The sequence below is a fragment of the Typha latifolia genome, chromosome 8, assembly GCF_019914945.1.
Source record: "Typha latifolia isolate L0001 chromosome 8, TyphaL0001v2, whole genome shotgun sequence".
Lineage (NCBI taxonomy): Eukaryota > Viridiplantae > Streptophyta > Magnoliopsida > Poales > Typhaceae > Typha > Typha latifolia.
In genome coordinates this window covers 11,786,804-11,814,086 of record NC_133093.1, presented here as the reverse complement: position 1 = coordinate 11,814,086, position 27,283 = coordinate 11,786,804, and the positions used below count along the sequence as shown (strand labels likewise).

General features: G+C 36.2%; 5 protein-coding genes across 6 annotated transcripts; 4 read left to right on the top strand and 1 right to left on the bottom strand.

Annotated features, from left to right (window-relative positions):
- Positions 1-134: 134 nt before the first annotated feature.
- LOC140794424 (SKP1-like protein 21) lies at positions 135-5,754 on the bottom strand. 2 transcript variants are annotated; one of them, XM_073146449.1, is made up of 10 exons: positions 5,337-5,754; positions 3,640-3,972; positions 3,094-3,318; positions 2,579-2,770; positions 2,375-2,485; positions 2,144-2,219; positions 1,526-1,626; positions 1,266-1,432; positions 635-768; positions 135-542 (listed from the first exon to the last, which is right to left on the bottom strand). In XM_073146449.1, exons 2-10 carry the CDS (start codon positions 3,673-3,675, stop codon positions 526-528), a joined length of 1,059 nt encoding a protein of 352 aa, XP_073002550.1. In that variant the 5' UTR covers positions 3,676-3,972; positions 5,337-5,754; the 3' UTR covers positions 135-525. The 2 variants fall into 2 exon arrangements, with proteins under 2 accessions (XP_073002550.1, XP_073002549.1); XM_073146448.1 differs by having other exon boundaries at positions 135-490.
- A 3,435-nt stretch (positions 5,755-9,189) lies between these two features.
- Positions 9,190-10,732, top strand: LOC140794198 (probable aquaporin PIP1-2). Its single transcript, XM_073146112.1, has 4 exons — positions 9,190-9,689; positions 9,785-10,080; positions 10,229-10,369; positions 10,460-10,732. The coding sequence occupies exons 1-4, from the start codon at positions 9,359-9,361 to the stop codon at positions 10,553-10,555; spliced, it is 864 nt and encodes a 287-aa protein (XP_073002213.1). The 5' UTR covers positions 9,190-9,358; the 3' UTR covers positions 10,556-10,732.
- Positions 10,733-11,649: 917 nt separating this feature from the next.
- Positions 11,650-15,069, top strand: LOC140794197 (short-chain dehydrogenase TIC 32, chloroplastic-like). Its single transcript, XM_073146111.1, has 8 exons — positions 11,650-11,980; positions 12,284-12,515; positions 12,630-12,709; positions 13,004-13,157; positions 13,324-13,402; positions 13,832-13,916; positions 14,336-14,382; positions 14,757-15,069. Exons 1-8 carry the CDS (start codon positions 11,875-11,877, stop codon positions 14,916-14,918), a joined length of 945 nt encoding a protein of 314 aa, XP_073002212.1. The 5' UTR covers positions 11,650-11,874; the 3' UTR covers positions 14,919-15,069.
- Positions 15,070-15,719: 650 nt separating this feature from the next.
- LOC140793908 (uncharacterized protein At1g08160-like) lies at positions 15,720-16,808 on the top strand. The gene is made up of 2 exons (XM_073145679.1): positions 15,720-16,141; positions 16,256-16,808. The coding sequence occupies exons 1-2, from the start codon at positions 15,843-15,845 to the stop codon at positions 16,572-16,574; spliced, it is 618 nt and encodes a 205-aa protein (XP_073001780.1). The 5' UTR covers positions 15,720-15,842; the 3' UTR covers positions 16,575-16,808.
- Positions 16,809-18,166: 1,358 nt separating this feature from the next.
- On the top strand, positions 18,167-26,808 carry LOC140793786 (uncharacterized). Its single transcript, XM_073145481.1, has 8 exons — positions 18,167-18,470; positions 19,141-19,338; positions 19,496-19,618; positions 20,556-20,593; positions 20,671-20,839; positions 21,767-24,988; positions 25,871-26,001; positions 26,253-26,808. The coding sequence occupies exons 1-8, from the start codon at positions 18,390-18,392 to the stop codon at positions 26,458-26,460; spliced, it is 4,170 nt and encodes a 1,389-aa protein (XP_073001582.1). The 5' UTR covers positions 18,167-18,389; the 3' UTR covers positions 26,461-26,808.
- Positions 26,809-27,283: the final 475 nt, after the last annotated feature.

Sequence of the window (27,283 nt, the reverse complement as noted above, 5' to 3'; positions counted from 1 at the left end):
CAACCTTAAAGTTTGCGTTTGAAACAGCTTACCAGATAGATGCAGAGTGAAAAGAACAAGCTAACTTTTGATAAATCATTTAATGTGAGCACCAATATGGTGCTTATTTATTTCTGGAGACGAGAAAAGAATAATTTTGTGGAATACTCTAACTTCTTGCCATTGAATTCCGTCTAGTATCCAGAAAAATGGATCACACAATAAGTGAATAAAGTTAAAACAACACATATCCCCGAAATGGAATACAAAGCCAGCCCTTCTAAATGGTTGCAGGCAAAGGCATATCCAGCTCGGAGAACTCTCATGAAAATTGCCATGTCCAAGCTATGTTGCATGCTCCCTAGTCTGAGATGGCCTTCTGGCAAACAATAAACAGTCAAACTTTCCAACTGCATTCAATGGCTCTTTCTACAAACAACAAGGAGCCATGTATGGGCCACCGAGTCCACTCTATGACATTCAGTTTGCGTCAATCATCTTCGTTCCAACCCTGTATAACGTGTAAGTTCCTTTCATGTTATATGTTCACGAAGGTGAGTGATCTGGAAAACACAACCTAATATGATCACAGAAGACATGGAAACAGAACTTCTGAACATGTTCAATATAAAGATATACAAGAAAGTAACTATACCTGTGTATCTCCGAAGGGACCCATTCCCATTCATCAAGCTTGATACAACGCTTCTCTCTTGTCCTAAAGATAAAATTTCTTGCATTCTTTCAGGCCAGTCAGAGTTCAACCTCCGAGCAAAATCCTCCACCTCTCTGCATTAAAGAAAAGAGACAAAAATGAAGCTGGGTAGTATGTACTAGAAAGGTAAGTAACATGCAAATTAAGTTATAAAAGTTCTATAAATAGTTTTGCACTTCTGTGATCCTGAAGGGCTACAGAAAGAAAGGCTGCAGATAAAGAAAAAAGAAAGAAAGAGAGAATTGCTCTGAACATCTTTCGATGCAACAGAACCTCTTTCAACATCTGTCAAGCTGTAAATCTTGTAGCTTCACTTTGCTCTCTAAACTATCTTTTAAACTAGTCATTTGGCTATAATTAAACAAGAATCAGCTAGAAAGAATCCTTCTCCGAGCACAACAATTTCCTAAGAGTCATCCAATTAATAATTAATCCATGCGTGAGGTTCTCGGAATGTTTCTGTGTGAAAGATTGGTACGGATTAACATAGCAAAAGAGAATGACAGAATTTTTAGGGAAGCAAACAAAAGAATGGTGAAAATTCTGCATTAACATGTTAAGCACTCCTCACCTATCGAGTTCTTCCTGTACTTGAGGATCCAACTCATCATCAATATCAGCATCTTTAGTTGAAGCAAAAGGGTCTTCAACACTGTCTCGTACATGTAAACTTTGACCTGGTGTAGAAGATAGATTACCACCAGCATCACCGCATGCAACAGAAAGAGTGGCTCCCTCCTAAACCAATACAAACCAGGAATAAGAGAGGAGATGCAATCGTCACAAACATGCAAAATCAGAAAAGCATATATGATATATCATATTGCTAACCTTCTTTAGTTCGTCAGAGTCCGCTTTAGAAGAATCTTTTAGGTGATCCTTTCTTCTTCTATTCTTCTTCTTGCTCTTAGCAGGTTTAGCACCTTTGGAATCTGCCATATGGTAAAAACGATCACAGGAAAGAAAACTTCAATTACTATTCTTTGAAAATTTAAAAAACCACACCAATCTCTGATTAATTGACTTTCAGTAACTAAAAACTTTGGACTTCCATATTTTTAACCATTCCTTAGAACAGTATTTCAGAAGAAGTATAATATCACAGATGTGATGTTCACAGAACTTTAAGTCATGAAGACACAAAGTTGATATACATATTTTATTCGTTGAAGCATGAAATATATATATATATATATATATATATATATATATATATATATATATTTATAATATTCATTATTACAGTAATCAGATGAGAGCAATACATGTAGGTCATAATTAACTACAGATAAACTTAACATACAAAAGAAAGCTTATATCAGCTGGATCTGAATGAGCAAACAAATTAACATTCTGAATCACTAGTATCTATCAAAATTTCTATGAAACAAAGTACGACAGCTAGGACTAGCATTTACTTCCAAGGCTGGATAGGCTATAAACGTATACCTCCATCTCCATTTATAAAAGATAGAATTTCATCAACTGAACGCTCATCCTTCCGCTCTTCCTCAATTTCAATATCCTGAAACAGGTTATTATTTCTTAGGATCAATGTATAGCTAGGCCCCAAAAAAGAACAGAAAAAAGGAACTGGATCCAACAGCTAGGGAGTTTGCTCTGTAGAGAAGGTAGTGATGAAACTGTACCAATTACAAAGTAGAATGAATTGAAACTAACCTTTAGTTTTTGTCGCTCTTTCAGTTCTTTTCGCTTTTTAGCATATAATCGATTCAATAGCCGGATACGTGGATCATCATTTGCATTCTTCAAAGGTTCCAATTTCTCTTCCTATATACATATGATACCATACCAGAATGAGCAATAACACAAAGTGACAAAGTGGTAACTGGTAAGATCTAAAACCAAACAATGCAAAAGTACCTCAGTTAGGTCATCTGGCAAATGAAATGTCTCACGAATTTCTTCAGGTGTTTTTCCTTCTATCATGCGAGCAAGTGCCCGACTAGTAAGATCAACTAAAGGCTTGAGCTGAAGACTATCAGCTGCAGAAGTCAACTCACATAGTTGTTTGGTATCTATCCTGATAAATTTCTCATCAAAGGATTTCCTCTCCTACAAATTGAAACAAAGTTCTAATATATTAGACCGTGTCAAAATATGCAGCCTCCATACTTCTTTTTCTTTTCCTATAATAAAACAGGACCATGAGCAGTAAGATTCACATTGTTAATCATGCGGAATAAGTCACAATTTTAGATAACTTGGATGGTTTTTTAAATTTTAAAATATCAATGGGCATCAGGAGTTCTTATTTAATGAAATATTAGTTCTCGGAGCTTAGCATCCATGTTTATGTTAACAAGCAATAAAACATTAAAAAAATACATGAAAAAATAAGAGAATTTAAAGTAGAGAAGTTGTGAACTGTAGCAGACCTTGTTGGAGCGGCCCGGAACTTGATGAAACCGACAATAATCAAGAATCAAGCTAAGGATTGCTGGGTTGACTCTTTGTGGAAGCGAAATGGCATAATTTTTTGAAGATCCCATGCCAGTATGAAGTATCTCTCGACATATCATAGGACAGAACATGGCAACCTCTTCCTCAACTTGCTGGATTGAACCATCGGCGCATTGAAGCCAGATATAAGACTTCATAGCCTGTCAGAACATAAAGAAATGCTATTTTCATGCTTCTTATATAATTCAAATACTGCACTAACAGAGGAAATATTTGAAACACCAGGAGTAACATTTAAGCACTTTCAAAAGTCAAACTGACACCATTTCGAAGACAGTAGTGGATTGAAATGCATAAAGGTGAAACGATGCAATATGATATACAAAATGAGCTAAGATATTTCCCTTGTAAACGAAGCCCATGGACATCATGTATTCAAGCTAAGGATTAAAATGATAACAGTAATCAGTCTTGTTTATAAGACAAAAGAAGTTCCAAGAAAAAAATGTAAGACACGCTACCTCTGGTTTAATTATTGCCATCTCGCCTTCTGACATTTGCTAGGAGGTTCTAAGTATCCAAATTCCAAAGTAAATAGAAATGAAATGGTACCCAAAAAAGATATACACTGATTTTCCTCCAAGTACAAAATTTCCAGATAAGAACAACAAACAAAAATCTGTCATAGGATCAAGAAGTCTGATTATGTAGCAGAGTTTGACTCTCTACAAAAAGTGACAGCAAATGAAAAATATCTTAATTCCATATACATGCTGTCCCTTTGTATTCTCGAATAGGCAGACAATCTCTTTAAGCATCATCAAAGCATTTGGGTACTCACATCACTTGCTAACCTACAGAAAGAAAAGATATATAAGCAATGTGAACAAACAATTACTGCACATACATAGTAACAATGAAAGACATTTAGAGGATAACATGCTAAGGAAGGGGCAAATGAAAAACAGCATCCACAAAGAAATAATAGCATCAAACCAAATACCCTGTCCAAAGGTTTCCCCTCTTATTTTTTTTCTGATTTTCTCAGTTATTTTTTATAATGTGTCCTCCGTTAACTCCTTTGTTGACAACTAACAACTTAAAACTCCAAAAATCATATATTTACAAATTAGCATGAAGAGAACAGAATTTTGTTAGAGCCTACTCATTCTCTGTAAGAAAGAACAGTAAAATGCTTTTGCTACTTCAAAGCTCACAAATCTGCATTTTAGAGCAAACCCAATGTCGCAAATTTCAGAAACAATCGGATGCACACACTTGGACTGAAAGATGATTTTATCCAATTCAAGTATAATTACCTAAGTGATATCCACATTAAGTACAACGATGTACCCGTTTAACGGGCGCCTATTTTCTACTTTGCAGTTGAAAGGCAACACAAACAACCTGAAAGCTCAGAAACATAAGATTGAAATCTGCAGAACTATAACTAATATCCACATTCAGGTTTCATGACACATATAAAATGAGTAAAAAGGAAATGATCTGAGTGTTAGGGATATATACCAGCAAGTCAAGAAAAAAAGAACTGTTAACCAAAGGACATCTACAACATTCAGTATAAACATCCAATGCTCTAGCCAAATTTCAGGATAACCAGTAAACTATTCGACAGTGTGATGAAACAAAATAAAGAACAAAACATGCTCTTTTTATTACCAGGAAATGGGTCAAATTACGGATGACAAGAACATTGCATAACAAGTAACATGCTTATAAGAGCAAAGACCACAGTCGGCAAACATCCCATAACAAGACACGAAGTCAACTTTGATTGAGAGACCAAGGCCTGACGGAAACCAATGCATCCCATGACTCATCCATGGCCCCAGTTGATATAGTACTCAACGAGAAGAAGGCTAAATCCAGTAATACCCGAAAGGAGAGCAAGTACCAAGAAAATTGCGCACACGTCTACATAAAGAAACATGGGATAAAAGAGGACAACGCTAACATCAAAAGCCCATCACCAAAAGCCATGAAAAGATCCCATCTTTCGCCAAAAATTCGACACGAACCCGAATCCTCAATCCCTCAAAAGGACTCGAATTAAAATCCGGCCCCACCTAAAACAACACCCACACCCCGCAAGCAGCTTCATAAAGCGGATCAGGAGCCCCAAAGCTGCTCGCGGAAAGCCTCATTCCCATCAGAACCCGAAACAGAAACAAAGAAACGGGGCGAGAATCCACACTACCTCTCCGCCGAACGCCTCGAATGCGCCAACTTTCGGTTCCCGCGAGCGAGCGCGGAGCAGAGTAGAGCAGATGGATAGATGCGCGGATAAGCGAGAGAGAGAGAGAGAGAGAGAGAGAGAGAGAGAGAGAGAGGGAGAGAGAGAGAGAGAGAGAGAGAGAGAGAGAGAGAGAGAGAGAGAGAGAGAGAGAGAGAGAGAGAGAGAGAGAGAGAGAGAGAGAGGGAGAAATAGATTGGGGAAGAGAACAATTAGAAGGGGGGAGGTAGGTGAGATTTCTAGGGTTTTGGTTTCTTTAGGGTTTCCTTTTTCCCTCTCTTGGTTGATTTGGGAGCCGGAGGCGAGGGAGAGAGGCGAAGGTCCGGGAAGAGGACGAAAGAGGAGAGTTCTATCTTGCCGCTTGCGCGCATGCCGCTGGCCCGCTATCCTGAACCCCCCGGCTAACCCCTTTTAGGGAACTGGTCGGGTTCATGGTTCGGTCTGAACCATATGTGGCTATCGGCTGGATCGGGGTAAATCTTTCTGTGCTTGGTTTATCCATTTCACCCTTGGTCGAACACGTGGCATATCTCCATTGGTGAAACGTTAAAAAAAATCTATTTTTATTTTTCCAATTTTCTAATTACCATGCAAGTCTTCTTGTTTATTATACTATTATCCATACGGAACCCTAGGATTTATTCTATTTGTATAGATGGAAAAATGGGAGAAAAAAAAACGGGAGGAAGAAAAACGGAATAAATTAGTTTGCACGTTACGTCAACAGATTAAGATTTTACGAATAAAACCAAAATTCAGTTTGGTGATTCCTAAAAACATTAAATTGGTAGGGTTTTTTTTTTTGTTTTTCTCATTAAGAAGGTCGTGAGTTTGACTCTAAAAAATTATTTTATATTTTAATGACTTGGCTTGATTACGGTTAACTTGAAAAAGCAAATCGACAGTGCGCAGATCTCGGCGACATTTAATTCAGAGCAATTGTTCGGCGACGCGTATGACTTGAAGCCTATATTAGACAGCTAAAAATTTGGTAAAACTTAAATGACTTTATATCTAAAAAAGATTGACCTTTTTCTAGCACATATCTAACTTTTAAATTTATAAATAATCTATAAAAATAAAAACAGCTAAAGAATCCCTCCAAGCTATTATCCCCCTTGCCTATTCGTGACGTAAAAATTCCTCCACGATAAAGCTGTAAAGGTTCGGTCTGATACTCCTCATGATATGCTTACGTGATATTGGGGTCCATTCCCTTTTCTCTTCTTTCCAGTGGAAATATACGACAAAGTAAAGTTTGATGATGCGCATTTTTCTTCTTTTTAGCTTTACTATGACTTGGATTTTCTAAGAAGGTTATTAGCTTCTCGATACAATAATTAAATGAATGATGAATTCATCCAAAGTTTTTGTCATATTAATGTACCTAAATTATTAATGGACTATTTTACCTTGGTCTTTAGAGTTAATTGTTTAAGATTAGGTCTCATACTCTGGATGGGGACTCACTTCAAAGCTACAAGGACGAGAGACTAGTCATCTCTGGCACTTATCAGCTATTAACATCCCTAGATTGCTTACTACTTGCCAAAATATTGCACCCATCTTCTTGCTGTTGAAGCTATTGCAAGCCCAGATAAGCCCAGAACTCCATCTCAGTCTTCATTGGAAAACTCAAGTTCTTGGCCCAATCCTGGCTTCTCTGTCTGGATTTAATCCGAAACCAAATTTATTCTTAGACTAAGGATATGTTTGGATGACAAAAAGCAGTGAAAGTAAACGATAATTTTTTAAAAAGTCCACTGCTTTATGATGTTTGGATTAATAAAATAAACTAGAAAGTTAGTTCTTCACTTCTCTAAAATCACTAAAAGAAAGAAAGAGTTACACTTTCCTCCTTTATATATTATATATTATATATTATCATTAATTATAATAATCTTTTATTTTCACCAAACATTAATAAATAATTTTATTATATTCTTAATGATATAAATATAATTTTTCCATATATTTTGGATCAAAAATATTTATCTTATATGTTTTCGTACACTTTTGTTCAAATTATAACAGTTAGGTCTTTCATTCAAAATTAACAATATTTATGCCTTTTAATTTAAAAAATATTTAAAACAAAAATCACTTTAGTTCTCTAAACATTTACTTTATACTACTAAGTCACCCTAGAATCTCTCTCTCTCAAGACATATTTATTTAACACAAGTCAGGTCATTTTAAATAATTTTATTAATGACGTTTATATATACATCTTCGAAGTGATAGAAAATAAAGTTGAAACGGGAAAATATTTTTTATGTTTAACAATTTTTTTCATCTTCTAACTGGTGAGGTATTTTTGGGTTAATTACAGCTGCATTCCACGCATTATGACTTAATATTATACTATACTTATTAAAATAAAAGTGTACACAATCTATTTTCTATGTGATTTAAAACTAATAGCATTTTTCTATAACGTTGGAGACTATTATTTTGAGTAGTTTAGAAAAAAAAAGTATGATTTTATTTTTCAAACTCGTCCTTTTTTTTCTCTCTTTTGAAGAACATTATACTTGGTCATACATCCAAGTGCTAAAAAAAATTAGGAAAATTTGCAAAAAAAACCCTTCCATTATGGGATTTGTTGGTTCAAACTCTACTTTATCTTTCTAAAAAAGTTTGTCTTTAATAAAAAATATCATTTAATATTTCAAGTAAACTTTAACTCATCTCAACCTAAAATACAATTATTCTGTTTTATTCACCTATATGACAATATATATACTTTTTCTTCAATTCTTTTTTTATTTCTAGATATGAGATCAATACAACTAGAAGAACTAAACAAATAAAAAAGTTATTATTTTTGCTAGCTACTGTTTACATATTAACTTCTTCTCCCTTATTAATTGCCATAATGGATGAATAAAACAAAAATATTCATAGTCTCTTAAGCTAAGGTGAGTTAAAATTAATTCGAGTAGTAAATAAATATTTTTGATAAAAGACAGGGGTTTTTTAGAAAATAAATGATAAAATAGGGTTGAAACCATAGAAACTTCATAATGCAGGGTCTTTTCTGCAAATTTATCAACAACAACAATAATAATAATAATAAAGGGTAAATACCAACAAGTGACTGTAAAGTGCCAATACCTCTTCAATGTTCCACTGGGTGGCTGCACTTTTGGCTTTTGCCCATTAACCCACTTGAAGCTCAGAACTCAGAAGCAATATAAGGATAAAAGTCTTCTGCTCTCATGTCACTTCATGTTACTTTTTCAAATATGCCCTTCGTTTATAACGCAAACTAAAGGTTGGGAACTTGGAATCAAGGACTTTGGAGCTCCTGGTTTCATAAAAAGGAGAGCTAGATTCCATGACGATCTCATTTATGATCAGGAATCAACTTTTTCCTTCTTCTTTTTTTCTCTTTGAAAAATGATTAGAATGGTCTAAAAAATCTGTGCTTATCCCTCTCCACTCTCTCTCCATCTTCTCCAACTGATTCATGATTAGCCTTGTTGAATCTTGGAGGAAGATCACAAAGGCTATTTCTGCATGGGAGTGCAATGTACTTTTATTTAGACTGTTTGAAGAAGATATTACTCTAGAAATGAACAATTAGATAGATAACCTATGCTAATAACTGATTAGGAAAAGCAAGTGGAATCATTAAAGGGGATGAGTCAGGAAGCAAGCCTAGGAGAAAATGCTAAAGAGTGGCCAACACTACCAACCTGTCAGTGTCCCCACTAGAACAAGCCTCTGTTCTCTTTTCAGAAGAGATCATATGCGTCCCTGAATGCAGGAAATTAATCCAATCTTCTTTATGGATTGATTTGGACTAAAAGGCAAAGCCCACCTCCTCTTTCCATCTGCATCTCTATAAAACCTCACAAGTCCTCGATCTCTGTTCAAGTCTCAGCCTTCTCCTTCTTTTTTTTCTTCCTTTCTTTCTACAGGCTACAGCAGCTTAGAACTTGGGAGGATAGTAGAAGATTTAGGGAAAGAGATAGAGAAAGATGGAAGGGAGGGAGGAGGATGTGAAGGTTGGAGCTAACAAGTACTCAGAGAGGCAAGCGATAGGGACGGCAGCCCAGAGCCAGGACAAGGACTACAAGGAGTCCCCACCTGCTCCTCTGTTTGAGCCAGGGGAGCTCAAGTCCTGGTCTTTCTACAGGGCCGGCATTGCCGAGTTCATGGCCACATTCCTCTTCCTCTACATCACCATCCTCACTGTCATGGGTGTCTCCAACTCCAAATCCAAGTGCTCCACTGTGGGCATCCAGGGGATTGCCTGGTCCTTTGGTGGCATGATCTTTGCCCTGGTCTACTGCACTGCTGGGATCTCTGGTTTGTTCATTTATAGACACATAAAGGAAACGTTTTTGAGGTGCAAAAGTACTTAAATTTTTTGTTTGTTTTTTTTTCCATCTCTTGGGGGACAGGTGGGCATATAAACCCAGCAGTGACATTTGGGTTGTTCTTGGCAAGGAAGCTTTCCCTGACCAGGGCACTGTTCTACATGGTGATGCAGTGCTTGGGTGCCATTTGTGGTGCTGGTGTGGTGAAAGGATTCAAGAAGGGGCTCTATGAGGGAAATGGAGGTGGAGCCAATGTAGTAGCTTCAGGCTACACCAAGGGTGATGGCCTGGGTGCTGAGATCATTGGCACCTTTGTCTTGGTTTACACTGTCTTCTCTGCCACTGATGCCAAGAGGAATGCCAGAGACTCCCATGTTCCTGTACGTATGATTTACTTCTTTATTTGCCTCTCTAAATATTTATAAGATCATGAAAGGTCTGAGCTTGTTTGCATCTTCTTGCATATAGCTGCAAGAATAAAACAAACTTTTGAGGGTAATGTGATTTTTTATTGGTTTTATTGCACAGCTCCTTGCACCATTGCCTATTGGTTTTGCTGTCTTCCTGGTCCACTTGGCAACCATCCCCATCACAGGAACTGGCATCAACCCAGCTCGGAGTCTGGGAGCTGCCATCATCTACAACAAAGGTCATGCTTGGGATGACCATGTAAGTCTTCATTCTAACCATCAGCAGCTATTGATTACTTTTCCTAAAACAACTCTCAAATCATTGCTAATGTATGCTTAATTTCCCCAGTGGATTTTCTGGGTGGGACCCTTCATTGGAGCTGCACTGGCTGCCATCTACCACCAGGTGGTCATCAGAGCAATCCCATTCAAGAGCAGGCCCTGAATTGAGTTGTCTTATGGAGTTATGACATTGATCTGTTCATCAGAACAGGAGGCTTCTTTCAATTCCTTTTTGTTATTCCCAATGCTATCTACTTCTTTTTTCTTTTTTCTTTTTTTGCATCCCAGGATTGTAATTGCTTATTGTGTGCTGTCAATTGATGAATTCTGCTCCAATCAATGAGGATACCTTGTCCATCTTGCAAGAACTACTAGGAAAAGATCCAAGCAACCCAACTCTATTGACAGCACATGCAAATGTTGGCTTTTTTTTTTTTTTTTTTTTAATCTCCTCTCTATTTGGTTTTAGATTTCACAATCATTCACCACCATGTAATGATCCAGTGGTAAAAGTGAGTGAGTAAAGTTTGATACATTAAACGTCGTAATTATGAAGTGGATCTTTTTATAACCTCTAAGCACAAGAACGCAATTCATGAAAAATAATAATAATAATAACAGAGAAATCTATTAAAAACTCACTTAAAATACTCCTCATTTGATTTAAAATCTACTTATCCATTTAACTTTATCTTGATCTAAAAAAGTTTTATTCAAATGTATTACACTCATTTTGCACCTATAATTTTATTAACTAATTTATGTAGTAACTAACTGTAATGATAGAGTATTTTATTTTTAAGCAATGATTCTATACTAACTAATTAGTTATTAAAAATAAATTTTATCTGTTAATAAATTAAAAGGTATATATAAGATATTTTACATATGTGACTAGATTTATTGATAAAAAATTAGAATTTAAATATTATTTTATCATTTATTTTTGTAACTGTTTTCTTAATAATAGGAATGTCAAATTCTACAAATTTATTTTTATTTTATCTCTTATTAGAAAAAATAAATAGTTAAGAGAGATATATATAAAAGAAAAACTAATTTACCCTTACAATTTAGAAAAGTAATTAGTGCTTCCGGTTTATATGACTAGTTCTTTCGATTAATTTTATTTAGTATCATTTAATCTCAATCATTTAATTAGGAGAGAGAAATTAATAATTTTTATTGAATCATGTGCTTCTGATAAATTATTTTTAAATAAATATAAAAAAATTAATTGCGGGCCCTGTTGCACAGTATCGGTGGGGTGCCACGTCAAGTTCGATGGTTGTTTCCTGTTCGATGGTAGTCAGGACACAATCTCCCGTCATCTGGGCCGCTCATTCCTCCTCGATGTCCGCTTTCGTTCCCTCATCCAAAACATGCCGTTCTCAATCTTTCGAATTTAAAGCTAGAAAAGGAGAGCCATTCGTTAACCAGAACTTCGAATATCGAGAGATCGAGAGATCGAAAGCGAGATAGATGTGGCCTTTCAATAGGAAAGGGGTATCTGGGTTCTCGTCTTCTTCGACGGCCGAAGAGGTCACGGAAGGAGTAGATGGGAGTGGTCTCACCGCCGTTGTCACAGGTGCTTCTCCATCTCCCTTCGTTATGATCCTTTCTTAATCGAATGGCCTTTCTCGGTTGTAATTACTCATCTCACTTGCTAGCTTCGAGGAAAAAAATCAATCTTAGAAATATGTGGTTTGATACATTTGAGCAGTGTGATTATTATCTCTTGCATGTAATTGAGGCAAGAATATTTTTTTCTAGTTTGTTTGCCTGTGATTCGATCTTAGAAATTTAAACTAGGATGGAAATGTAGCCAATTACGACTATTTTGTCTCTCTCTTCTTAGCACTTATATGGGCCATTATATGCCATAATTTAGGTGCATCAAGTGGAATTGGCAGCGAAACTGCGCGCGTTCTTGCATTGCGAGGTGTTCATGTTGTTATGGGAGTCCGGAATATGTCTAGTGGCAAAAGTGTAAGGGAAGAAATTGTTAATAAAATCCCTTCCGCTAAAGTTGATGTCATGGAATTGGACCTCAGCTCAATGGCATCAGTAAGGAAATTTGCCTCGGAATTTGGCTCTTCGAATCTTCCTCTAAACATCCTTATGTAAGTTATTTTTAATTGAATCAAGCTGCTATCAGTGTTGTTCAAGTTAATTAGTTGTAAATATCTGGTCATCATCATGCTTTTTAATTTACTTCGTGCTTTGTTTGCTTATAGCAATAATGCAGGTGTCATGGCAATTCCCTTCTCGCTCTCAAAGGATGGTCTCGAGCTGCAGTTTGCAACTAACCACATAGGTATTTTTTGTTGTTATGATAGTCTTACAGATAGCGTGGCTAATTTGTTGAGTGTTTTCAAGCTTAGGAAATTCCAACTCACTAGCATACTTCATAGTCATAGGACTGGGAATTTTCGGATACTGAGGTGCTTATTTAGCTGGCAATCTATAGGATTGTTAATTAGTTGATATCTCTGATAAGAAAATTATGGACTTGACTGAAGTTTGCTTCTCGCCCGCTGGTCATTTTATATCATGTATCTGATGCTAATTCTATGCCACTGCTACGTAAAGCAAAAGTTAATGATCGCAGGCCATTTTCTTCTAACGCATCTTTTGATGGATAAAATGAAGAGTACTTCTCGTAATACTAAAACTGAAGGACGGATTGTCAATGTTGCTTCCGAGGCACACAGGATAACTTATCGTGAAGGAATTCGCTTTGATAAGATAAATGACCAGTCAAGGTAATCTCTCTTAAAGTTTTAACTCTGCATAAATCTGGGAGTGTGCCTTTCATCTCTCTTTCAGTGATGTGATCTTTGATGTATTGATTTCTTCCATGGTTTGATATACGTTAGTGGATTACTCTTAACTTAATAAAGGAAGGCCATTCTTTAAAACCTTTTACAGGTACCAAAGTTATCTTGCTTATGGGCAATCAAAGCTCGCTAACATTCTGCATGCTAACGAGCTCTCTAGACGTTTCAAGGTATGCTATTTCTTCTATATCTGCTAATTGCTGACACTAGTTATGAAACAAAAGCAGCAGTTTCTGGATGGGCTTGTTTATTTTATATTTTCTTCTTTTCTTAAAGTTAGTTTTCACACCAACTGCATCTGTGGATTATGTTGCCAAAGTTGGCTACCCATTTCCTAAAGTATGAGAAGGTTGACTTATGGCTGTTTATTAATTTATTGATCTTTATTTGTCCCTTCAACTAATTGATTCCTTATAGAAGTGTAGTTGTCCTTTGTGAAGACCAAATCATCATATCTCTCCATCTAAATTGTTTTACTGTTGCTAACTTGAATAAGATAGACACTCCACACATCATTCACTTTGATCATTGAACATTAGTAGATGTAATTACCATTTACTAGTCCATTATTAACTATCTATTCTTTTGTGGGTGAGCAGGAAGAAAATGTGAATATTACTGCTAATTCAGTTCATCCTGGAATTGTTGCCACTAATCTTTTCCGGTACCAAAGTATCATGAATGGTAATTCATGGGCATTTATATTTCTTCCTGTTATTTTTCTGAATTTTCTAATTCTCAATTTTTTTTTTAGTTTGTGTCCTCATTGTAACCACACACTTGCTTGCACATAAACTAGTCCGAAGACTGACACAATTAAGATCCACTATGTTATATGAACAACAAACTGTAGTAGGTTACACTAAGTTTATGTTAATGGTTCGTATAATCATCTCTGTACAGAAGTTCTAGAGGCCCCAGAAGTTCAGAACAGAGCTTGGAGAAGCAGAGAAGAAACAATATATGTCAAATAATAAGACTACTTTATAATTGATATGGAAGCTTCAGTAATTTAGGATTTTCATGTTATGTTTTTGTTGTATTTGATTTGCCTTGTTTTTCAATGCAAATAATTTATGATTACTTATTTTTCTGCACTGCAGCCCTCACAAGTGCACTAGCAAAGTTTGTGATGAAAGATGTTCATCAGGTAATTCTATTTTTTCTTTTGCTTAATATACTGGACTGCTACTTAAATAAATCAAATAGCTAAGATGGTGATCCTAAAAATTGTTGTATGACCAAGTCATCTTTTCTGACACTATACGCTAAACTAGTAGATATACTTTTGGTAGATGCTAGGCAATGAAGTCTATTAAACTCTTTTCCATTTAGATTCTGCTAAGAAAAACAAATTATGAAGGTAAAGCCAGGATTAGTATAGTCTGTACTTTTGAAGTGTGATGAAAAAGCCAGGATTAGTTGATTATGTTCTAAAAAAAGGAAAAAAGAAAACCAGAGTGAGCAACCAGATGTTGTAATAGCTAGAGTATGCTGATGAAATTACCTATTCTTTTTCTACAGGGGGCTGCCACAACATGTTATCTGGCTTTGCATCCTCAAGTTAAGGGGGTATCTGGAAAATACTTCAGCGACAGTAATCTAGCCACACCAAGTTCAAAAACTTCAGACAAAGAGTTAGCCAAGAAATTATGGGATTTTAGCCTGAACACAATCTCAGCTTGATCTAGTCACTATTTTTTCTTTTCTTCACTCTGTAATGCTCAATGTCAAGCTTGATTTACATAACACAGATTATGATTTTGAAGAATTGTGTATATCGGCACTTCTGAAAATGAACAAAAACTGGTGAATAAATTGCATTCAGATTTCACAATTGGCAAGCTTGTGTGAAGCCAAAATGTATTTCAGTTTGATTCAAGAACAGGTATATTGTAATCCCTTCTTATAGGGTATTTTGTGATGAGAAATTTTTGACACACCACACGACAACGGTACCGGCTTCGGTCGCCATCCAAATGGAATTGCGGCATAGCTTGGATGGAAGGCAAGATGTAAAAGAGAAAGAAACAAACAAACACTAGGAACAAAGTTTGGAGAAGGAATCACTTGCAACATAATCCTCTACGAGACAACTCACGAAATTTAAATTTCTGCCTCATCACAACCCATTCAGCACCAATTACTCAGCAAGTGGCAGTGGAATCAACTCAAAATTTGTTCTTCAGAGGACCCAAATTTATCTGATTGAGATCCTAAAAGATATCCCTAATAAGCCAAGTAAAGTACTAAAGATGATAAATTTATTTATAACAAGTCTATCTCCAGTAAAGATGATCAATTTGTTTATTAATTTCATGCAACATTATCTTTCCTATCTAGATCCTAGTTCTTAGAGTGTGCAAGAAGGATTCCAAAGCCAAAGGCATTCAAAAGCCAAAAAAATAAAAATAAAAAACAAAAACAAAAAGCAAAGAAGCACACAATACTTTAAAAAGCACACAGAGAAGAAGCGAGCTCTCATTTATCATACATACAGCCTGTAGCCACTTCTTTAACACCTAAAAAGGTTCCACTTAGCATTTTAACTCCCTTGTATAAATCCATTCTTCATATCCTTCGTCTTTCTTGCGCCAGTCATCGATCGCCATGGCAGGCCCCCGAAGCGGCGGTGAACGTAATCGGCACGCTCCCCGCCGGCACCCGGTCTTGCGTTGCGTTGTAGTCAGCTTGCTCACTCTCATCATTCTCACCGGCCTCATCATCCTCATCTTCTGGCTCATCGTCCGGCCAATGCCGATCGACTACACCGTCGACGGCGCGAGCATCCGCGGCTTCAACCTCTCGTCCACCAACTCTCTCAATGCCACGTTTGACCTCACCCTCCGCGCCGACAACCGTAATCGTCGGGTCTCGCTGTACTACGACTGGATCGACGTCGGCGTATGGTATAATGAACTCACCATTTGTAATTTACTCTTATTTTAATAAATATAAGACAAATATTATATATTTAATTTGGTCGACAACATAAATAAAACTCATGGCATCTAATACCGTAGGTACGACGACGAAATGGTGGCGCTTAGCGAGCTGTCGCCGTTCTACCAGCCGAGGCGGAACGTGACGCGGCTCGAGACAAAGCCGGCGGCCGTGGCGGTCTCGTTGCCGGCGTCGGCGGCGAAGGGTCTGAAGCATGACAGGTCAGCAGGGGAGGTGGAGATAGAGGTGCGGGTGAGAGCCAGGGTGAGGTTTAAGGTGGGATTAGTGAAGACTCGGCACTACGACCTGAATGCCTACTGCTCGCCGGTGATCTTACGGTTCTCCTCCTCCACGTCGTTCGATAGGGTATACTGCGACGTGGATTTCGATGCGGATTGATTTGGTCGTACTCATCGCCGAGTTTGCTTGCTGTCGTGATGAATTTTACTTCGGGTGCTGCAGACTTCTACTTTATTTGGTTTGAGGGATTCTTGCTATTGTTGATACGTGATTATTATTATGGGGCGAGTGTTTGTTATATTGCTTTCTTAACTTCGTGTATTATTAGGTAATGATTTCTTTGTAAATTTCTTTGTTCTAAATTATTGAGTGCATGCTTCTTCTTCTTCTTTCTATATGGTGTCGTGCTAATGTAACCTGGGGTTATGTGACTATAAAATGGAAAACAGGGGGCTTTAATAAACCAATACCCATAAGTTTGATCCCTTAATTTTCAATGCTTATAGCACAAGGGACTCAGAACATTCATAGAATAAATTAAATCTATAATCTCTGTCATAATTTTGATATACCAAGTAATCAGATTAGAAACTCATAATCTTATAAAATGAAAATTAATTAAAAAAAAACTCATATCTACCCAAATGACAGCTTCTTTTTTATGATTCGAGAAAATTAAGGTAGTAGTAGAAATTAGAAAGTCCAAGGTCAATTAGGCATTGGATGGGTATAAAGATTTCACTAATCCAATTAACAATTTATATGAAAAAAATTTTAAATTCTTTAAAAAAGTTACCTAAGTGTATAGAATAAATTTCTATCCAAGTTGCTAATTTTGGAAATGATTAATATAGAATTATCTCTCTAAATTTTGGCAAATTGTTTAGATGATTTTAAATTTCTATATAAGTTGTTTATTGATTTTCAAGTACACATAATCTTATACTTAAAAATTAAAATATGTTACACATATAAAATAAATATTTAGTAGGGCTAGTTTGGTCAAAAACTCTCTGAAAACCTTCCTACATTTTACCTTAAAGTTGTCGTTGTTATAATGTCAAAGCTTCAATATTCTTAGATTTCGACGGCCAACCAAAGCCTTATCTAACTACCTACAAGTTGCCATTTTATAATATCACAGCTTCAAGAGTAATAAATCCCACCACTAAAATAAAGGAGTGGGGGAATTATTAAAGAAACTATTTTTTGTCCATCTACTAACTATTCTGTGACAACTTATGGCAAATTTAACCTTTTAAAAGTGAGTTTTTTCTTTTCATTTCACACCCTAAATTAGTGTTTATTATATCAACCCTAACGATGTATAAATATCTAATGTAGGGTGTGGAATGAAAACGAATCCCTCGTCGTTCGTTCCTCTCTAATGTCTGTTTAATTACACATTTACACTTAACTACAAACGGCAACTAACGTCTCTTCGTACACTCCGATCATGCACCGTTACGAAGCCTCACTTATAACTTAATTAAGCGCTAATTATTCGACAGCTGTTCCATTTAAACTCCAAACACATCTTCAATAAAGTCCTTAAAACAAGGTTTAACGTGGGGATTAGATTAAACTAAACTACTGTGCTCAGAATTTAACGGTCCATCCAAAGCTTGCCAACTGTGCTAAAAATGAGACCACCTTTTATTTATTCTTTACTCAAACCTTTTCCTCTATTGACAAAGAAAAAGCCAAACCACCTTATAAATCTCGCAAAAATATTACTAAAATAACTCTCCAGAAGTAGTCCTCTTCCTCCCTCTCTCTCCCTCTCGCAACTCCTTGGAAGTAAAGAGAGAAAGAGGAAGGGATCTCTTCCACTTCCGAGATCCCTCTCGATCACTTCGTGTCTCGTTGTCTTGTTCTCGAGTTTGGTTGCAATGGCGGCTAATTGATTGGGCTTTAGAGGTTGGAGGAGGGATTGGAGAGGTTAGATTAGAGAGAGAGGAGAGGGGAGAAGAGATGTTCAAGTTGCATAGGCACAGGTCTGATAAAGTAGCGGAGAGGGTTGACTTCAAATTCTCGGATTTTCGAGCGATTCAGGTGATTTTACGCTTTTTGTTTGGTTTTTTAAATAATGGTGGTAATTTGTGTTTCTTTGGAGAAATTGTTCCAATTTCAACTTTGGTTTCGGTAGAATTTACTGAGTCACATTTTGGTTGGAATTTGGACTCTGGATTTTGATTGATTTCAGAAAGGGCACCTTTTTTCTTCTTCTAATTTTAGCTGTACTTACCTAGGGATCGGAGAATATGGATTAATGGAGATAGCATCAACTTTTTTGTTCTTGGATTACATCTCTTCTTTGAAATAGCGTTTAACTTTCTATCTGTGTGTTCTAATTGTATCTGTCATCTCTAGCTTTGGGCTGACTGCTGGTTTCCTTTTGTTAGGTTTATCTCCTTTCAAATGGATGTAGGATTTATTTATTCAATCTGTAACAAGATTAGTTTATTATGGTTGCACAAGTCACTGAATCACTTGCTCATTCATGTCTTTAAGAAAAATATAAGTTTAACTGACTCTCCTTTTGATGAAAGTTGCAGATTTTTAGTGTCTTCATCCACTTCATTGCCTTGTTTTAACTTCTTATATTCTTAAAAGAAACTCATTAACTTTGCTTGGTGAAATAATCTATAATTTTCTTAGATATCTCACCAGTTATTTGGAGCATTTAATAGTCATCTTTTTAACTTCTCCACATGTTCTACAGGTTCCTAAAGGATGGGATAACCTTTTTATATCTATCGTCTCAGTGGAGACTGGAAAAGCAATCGCTAAGTCCAATAAAGCAATCAATCGCAATGGAAGTTGTTTATGGACTGACTCTATGTCAGAATCTATACGGATCTATCAAGATGATGCATCAAAGGAACTTGAAGAATGCCAATTTAAGATTGTTGTTTCCATGGTCTGACACATATCTAGGCATTATCCTTTGGCAATAACATTTGCTTGATCCATTTTGTTTTGTATATTTTTGTAATCATCTATCAATTAATCATATGTCCAATTCTCGTTTGCTGTAAGTTAATGGAGCTAGTTCTCAGATCACTCTCTTTTTACAGGGATCAGCTAGATCTGGTATTCTTGGAGAGAGCATCTTAAATTTAACAGAATATATGGGTTCACGAGATTCTACTGCTGTTTCTTTGCTGTTAAAAAAGTGCAATTATGGGACAGTTTTGCAGGTCAGTGAAATTAAATGTTATACTCTTGCTTTATTTTTTATGTCCTTGCTTGAATTACATTATTTGTATGAGGAATATCCTGACCTTTTGTAATCCAAAAGCGGTAGTAACCCGTCAATCCCAAAAATCTTCTAAGCTCGTGAACATTATGTGGTGTCGTCCACTCCAATATGCATGCAATCTTGCTTGGTTCAGCTTCGACTCCCTCAGCTGAAATAATGTGCCCAAGATACTTCACTTCAGTGTGACCAAACAAACATTTCTTCTTGTTCACAAAGAGTGTATGTTCTTGCAAAGTGACAAAGATGAACTGCAAATGTTGTACATGCTCTTTCTAGGTCCTGCTGTAGATATGAATGTCATCAAAAAATACAAGCTAATCTACCAAATGAAACTGATTTTTTGTATCATGATCAATATGGAGTAGTAGCATGCATAATTTGTTTTGTGGAACTATATTTTGCTAATTGTTTTGATATCATGCTAAATGATGTTGAACCTTAATTTTAATAACTTACAATAAAGTGATAAACCAAACAATGAAGGTTTTGCACTTAGGTCCTGATCGGTCACCTTATGCTGAATTTGGAGTTGATAGGCTGGACCTTAGTTCTCATCATATTTGATTCTGCACCTCTCTTCACTCACATCTTTGAGTATTGCAGCTCTATTAGCTGAATAAATGTGCAAGTTGGTGGCAGAGAAATTTGCACTCTCGCTTCTTTGTGAATTATTGCATATTTAATAACTTTTACTTTTAAATTTTATTGATTCAATCTCCCATGGAATGCATGTTCATTTTGGCATCCTACTATTTGAATTCTTTAATTGCCATACCATAAATTTATCAACAGTAACCACACATTCTAGTTTGATATTTTAAACATGTTTCATTTTTTTTATGTTGCAAATAACTTCATATAATTCTTATGTACAGCTCAAGATTCAATGTCTCTCCTCAAAGTCTAAATTCAGGTAGGTTACTCTGTAAAGATGTATTCTTCATTTCCATAGTCTAGCACTAGTTTTTGACTTTATTTTATACAAACCAGGGATGGAAAATCTCGGAAGGAAACAACTACCCATCATGAAGAGCTAAGTACTAACAATGATGACATAGACAGCAAGTCAGATGGATCTGATACCATGCTCAACAGGAGTGTTGGATCATCATCTAGTAATCGTCTTGGTGCTACATATCCAGATGAACATGGAAATAGGGTTAGAAGCTCTGACTCATAATGAACTTGATGATTGTTTGATTTCTTTTTTTCTTTTCTTTCAAGGAGAAATTATCGTTTAGGTCCTTGTATGGACTTTATTCATTTGTGGGTGTATATCACTGTGCATTTTATGATGTTAACTATTCAATATATAGTAGCATGTTATGTAGGACATCCAACTTCCTTTCTTGATCTGTCTGCAAATTGTTCCAAGCTCATTGGATGGGTAAGTGAGACATCCCATTCTTGTTTCTAGTATATGTTTTGATAATGGTAGGGAATCCATCTAATTTCATTAGTATAATGGAGGCATAACATGAAATGTCCACAAAATTGCTGTTGATGATATTTAGTTTTGTTATAATTATGATTATTGCGTCTTTGACGGATATTGACCTAGTATTTGACTATTTTCCATCAAAATCTCAATATGCCTGTTCCCTATTTGTCATTGTACTTCATAACTTATTCAGGTACTCAGTACTCCTGTTCCTGGAAGCCTATTGTGGCCATCCATTGATCTTCAGCTTCTTTCATAGTCAATGATACTTTAAACTGTTTACTTTTTGTACTCATTATTGATGCTTGAATCAGTTAGAGAATCTTTCATCCCAAGAAAAAGACTGATTTTTGTTCTTTATTGTTTATATTAAGTTTCACAAGAACATTTGTGGTTGTCTAATAAATTATGTTTAGTTCACTTGATTTTAGTATAAATTGAACATATACACGCTTAAGAAGTGATAAATGATATATTCTTTGAACTTTATAGGTAGTGTTATGCCGATTAAAATCTTTTGTAGGAGCATACAAATGTATATTCTCTCCTGGCTTGTCCCTTTGACCATAGAGTCATTCTTTGTATCGGTTCAAAATGATATCAGGTATTTTGAAAGGATGGTGAAGTATTGCTTATTTTTCTCAGGACACATATTTCTCAGCATCAGGTTCACATCGGAGTTCTGATTCAGGAGATAGTTCCTTGGACAAAACAATGTTTTCTCCCAGAAACAACTTTAGTGGGGGAGCGAACATGGGAAGACAAGATTCTGCTGACTCGAATGTTAGCACAACATACATTGCAGGTCATGGTAATGATCTCTCTAGGTCGAATAATGCATCTTTCAGTTCTAGGGCCTCCGGCTCTTCCACTCCACAGGAAAATACTGTGCAAGCATTTCCAAGTGGTCTCGCTCACTTATCCTCGAGGCCCTCTGATTCAGCTAAAGATCTTCTCGAAGCTGCTGAAGAAACGATTGAGGAACTCCGCGATGAGGCCAAAATGTGGGAGAGACATTCTCGCAAAGTGAAAATTGATCTTGAAATATTGAAGAAGGAATGTTCTGACAAATCCAAGCATCAGGCTGACCTGGAAATGGAACTATCAGCTGCACATTCTGCACGCGATTTGTTGAAGCAAGAAATTGAACAGTTAAAATCATCACTAGATGAAATAACAAAAAATCAAACCAACACAGGAACTCCCAGAATTGAAGACATGATTGATGTGCAAAAGGAATTGGAAGATGAAATAAAATTTCAGAAAGAATCAAATGCTGACTTAACTCTACAACTAAAGAAATCTCAAGAATCGAATATAGAGCTTGTTTCCATTCTTCAGGAATTGGAAGATATTATAGACAAACAGAAATTTGAGATATCTAGGCTTTCACAAGATTCTGGTGTTACTGAGCATGACGAGGGTCTGAGGAATCAAATATTGCTGGGCAATGAGACAGAATGGGCAAGAAAATTATCATCAAAAGAGCAAGAAATTGTAATGTTGGAAGAGAAACTTTCTCATGTGCTTAATACTCAACCTTCAAGTGGTACACTATTCAACAACATCCATTCTGATCTGGAAAAGGAAAATGAGATCCTAAGGGCTAAAATACAGGAGCTAGAGAGGGACTGTTCTGAACTTACGGATGAAAATCTAGAACTCATATATGAGATGAAAAAATTTAATAACGTAGCAAAGGAGGGCGAGCATTCTTCTAATTTTGGTAGCTCGGAGTCTGGACTTGACATCCTTAAATCACGTATACATCAACTGGAGGGGGAGCTTAGAAGGAAGGAAACATTGGATGAAGGAAATACAGATGAAGCATCAGCATCCAAGATAAAGAATCTTGAAATGAAATGTGCCGACCTTGAGCTTAAGCTGCAAAGATTTAGGGATGAAGCTTGTGATCTTCAGAAAATGCTCCAGAAAAGCCAAGAGGAACTTGAAGAAAGAAACAAGGAACTATCTGAGCTAAGACAGGAACATGAAAGTTTCCAAGACATATCAATGACAAAAGAATCTGAAAACCTGAAAAGAGAACTGACTTCCAGAAGCAGTGGAATTAGTGAGGAATTGGATGGAAGCACATCTGAGATAGATGAGCTTAAAGCCAGCCTTTCAGTCAAAGAAGAGGAGATTTATCTTCTGAGGCATTCCAAAACAGAACTAGAACAACTTATTTCTGATTTTCAAAAGGAGAAAGGTCAGTTAGAGGAAAATTTATCAGTTGCACTTAAAGAAAGCAGTATTACCTCCAAATGCTTGGATGATGTGCGGCATGATCTTGCTGTACTTACTAGCAGCATTGATTCACATGTATCTGCTAATAAGATGCTTGAAAGGAACTCAATGGAACTTGAAAGCTGCAAAACTGAGCTAGAGTTGCATATATCTGAGCTCGAACATGAGAATGTACAGTTATCTGAACGTATATCTGGACTAGAAGCTCAGTTAAGGTATCTGACAGATGATAAGGAGTCCAATAGGTTGGAACTAGAAGATTCTAAATCTCTTATTCAGGATCTTAAGGTTACAGTTGAAAGACAGCAGGCAGAAATGGAATCACAAAAGCTGGAACTAAAACAGAAACTTCAAGAAGCCCAAAATCGCTTATTAGAAGCACAAGAGGAATCAGAGTTCCTAAGACGATCTAATTCAAAATTACAAGCTACAGCGGAAAGTCTTATTGAAGAGTGCAATTCTCTTCAGACAATAGCTGCTGATTTAAGGATGCAGAAATTGGAGTTGCATGAGCGAGTTACACATGTAGAGCTGGATTTGGAGGAATCACAAAAGAAGAGCTTTGATTTCTGTAAGGAGGTTGAACTTTTAGAGATAAAGCTTTCTTCACTGCAAAAAGACATTTCTTCTAAGGAGAAATCATTGTTGTTGGAAGTGGAGAATATATTTCAGGAGCACAAGGAACATGAAGAGAGAATAACCCGAGCACACCTCTTGTTGAATAAGATGGAAACAGAGAAGATGATTGAAGTTGAGAATCTTGAGAGAGAGATTGCAAAACTTACTTCACAGGTCTTCTCAACTCATGATGAGCAAGAAAAAATCTCTTTGGATACCACACATGAGGTCTCTAGTCTGCGTTCAGATAAGGCTAAACTTGAATCTAGTCTTCATGATGCCAATGCACAAGTGAAGCTGTACGAAACTGAGCTACAAACACTTCGTCAGGAATCTAAAACCAAGATTCAGGGCTTAGTTGATTTGCTCAATGCTTCCAGACAAAGTGAGGAAATGTTGATGACTGATATTGAGCATATGCAAAGGTTAAATGAGGCGGTTAAATCTAGTGAAGAGAAATTCAGAAAAACGTCAAATGAATTAGAACTGAAGCTTAAAGCTTCTGATTATGAGAAGCAGCAAATAGTGGAAGAACTTTCTGGACTAAAGGTTCAACTACAAAAAATAGCTCATCTTCAGGATGAAACTTTGATACTTAAAAGCTCTCTTGATGAGGCAAAGTTTGCAAAAGGAAAATTAGAAGAGAAATTGGAGTCAGTATCTGAAGAATGTGAAGCTCTGAAGACAGAAAGGGCTGTATTGATGGACAAAATCTCAAATATGCAGAAGACTTTAGAGAATGGTGAAGATGACAGACGTAGTAAAATTGCGCTAGAAGCAAAACTTCTAAGGATGAAGAGTGATCTATCTGCCAATGAAGCATCTTATGCTCATGAAACAGAATTAAAGAACGAAATTAGTAGAATGAAGAGAACAAATAGTGAGTATCAAAGGAAGATACAATCTCTGGAGCAGGAGAAAGATGAGCTTATGAAGAAAGCTCAGCTTATGGAGAAGGAACTAATGCTAAAGAAAGAAGAGGACCGGGATGATAAATTCGAGGTAAGCCATTTAATGCCCCTAACTTATATCAGTAAATGCTGAATTCTGCTATTTCCAGTTGATAAGTTGAGAGCATGAGTTTAGGATATATCTTTACGTATCTCGTTTTCTTTTCAGTTGAAATTAAACTCATATTACATATTAGCAACAGCGTGGCTAGACCACATGGTTAAGGAAAAGGTAAAACTAGGTCTTAAACTTGTAATCAGATTTCTAGAATCCCACCAAGGGAGTTTTCCATTCTTTAAGTTGCAAAACTTCACAGAAATAAGAGTATGCAAATTAAAATAGTCATTATCTGTAGTGATCCAACACTTTTCCAGGCTAAGGTAATTGAAGGAAAAAAGATATAAGTTGATCTCATGAAGGTATCTGCAAATAAGACCAGTTCATTTTCTTGATCTTCATATGATCATATCTCTAACAATGTGATTTTGTCCCATGACTGCAGTAGAACATCCTGCATTAATCTGACAATCTTGTCAAGGTTAAATTTTTTTTTTGTCATTAGCAGAATACATGTTTGATATGCCCCATTACTCTAAAACTAAATAAATAAACAACAACAACAAGTTTGATACACATTATGGTGTGTTATCAGTTATACTATGGAAACACAGAAAATATCCAGAAGAACAAGAATGATAAGGCATATACATTTGGTATCGATGAGTTTGAATTTGACAATTTTATGATGGTATTATAATTTGTATTATTGGTCATCTCATTTCGCAGCTGCAGAATGCATGTAACCTCCTCATTCATTCCTTATTGTTAGCTTGCAACTGAAGATACATTTTTTTAATTGAAAAGTTAATTTAATTTGTCTGTTTCAAAGATTCAAGTTTGGACTTATCTATTATTGGTTACTTACATTCCTAGGGTGACAAGAAGATGAATAATAACATTGACATCAACACCGAAGCTGATCTTCACTCAAGGATCCACTTACTTGAGACTAAACTTGCTCAATCTTTGGAGGCAAACAACATGTATGAACTGCAACTCAAAAGGTAAACCAATCCATAATCTGTTGAGTATATAAACTTTACTGATCCAGATTTTAAATTTTTGTAGCACAGAAATACAGGATTTTGAGATTCATTTCTGTGAATGTTTCATTTATATATTAAAATTTATTTGCTTGGACAGTTATACTTTATATTCACCTGAGATTTCATGGTAAAAACAGATAGACAACTAAGCTGTGAAGCAGCCAAGTCTTGGTCCCTTTTCTTTAATCAGTTTGCGCCTTTTTCTGCAGCTCTCCCTCCGAAAATATGAAAAAAGATGCAAGTGAGAACGACATGAAAATAGCAGGTGCTGGAAAATTGTCGTCACTAGAGGCAGAACTAAAAGATATGAAGGAGCGCTTCCTCAATATGAGTCTCCAATATGCTGAAGTGGAGGCTCAACGTGAAGAGCTGGTAATGAAGCTCAAGTCCACGAAAAAGGAAAAAAGATGGTTCTAATGAGACTGGAAGACCGTAACATAATCTCTCACCTCGACCTGGGTACCTTCTCCGCATATCTTTTCTTCACTGTCAATATATATTTATCATCATTCTTACCATAGGCATAATATTAACACTACTTGTTTAGGAATAATTAGCATTAGAGTTAGAGTTATAAAGATGAGCAGGCATCAGATGCCTACCAAATACTCCTGTTGAGCAATTAGGAAATTTAAAGTGTACCCACGTAAAGTAGCAGTGCCCTTCCATATTTATCCCTTTTCAGTTTTTAAGAAAAGACCTAGCAGAGCTTCCTATGAGTTCACAAATATTTTACATAAAGCATCAAACTTTGAAGTTCTCAAACTTCCACTGAAATGGTGAAATAACCAGGGCTGACTTCCAGAGTACAATTCATACAAATTAAATGATTATATGATGGCAGATAACATGCATACAACCACCTTGATAGGTGGTATGTCCAGATGAAGTTCTCTTTCAATTTTATTTGCAATTAATTTGTACAACCAACTGGTCTGTTCATAGAAGTTACAATCATCAGCCCATCGCTAACAGCTGAAACCGGCATCCGAGCTCCTTTCAATAGCCCTCTTCATCTGTTCAACACCTTGATTTTACTCGTTATGATCAACATATTTGTTTAAGTGCATCAGAATTTTTTTTTTTTTTTTGCCTCAAAATCTTGTTGAAGGGATAGATAATTTATTCATATCCTTCTTGGTGACCTAGACAAGCTCATATTTTAAGGGTGGTAATAGATGTCGGTAAACCCTGTAACAAAATCTTCTTGAAGTGATAGATAATTTATTCATATCCTTCT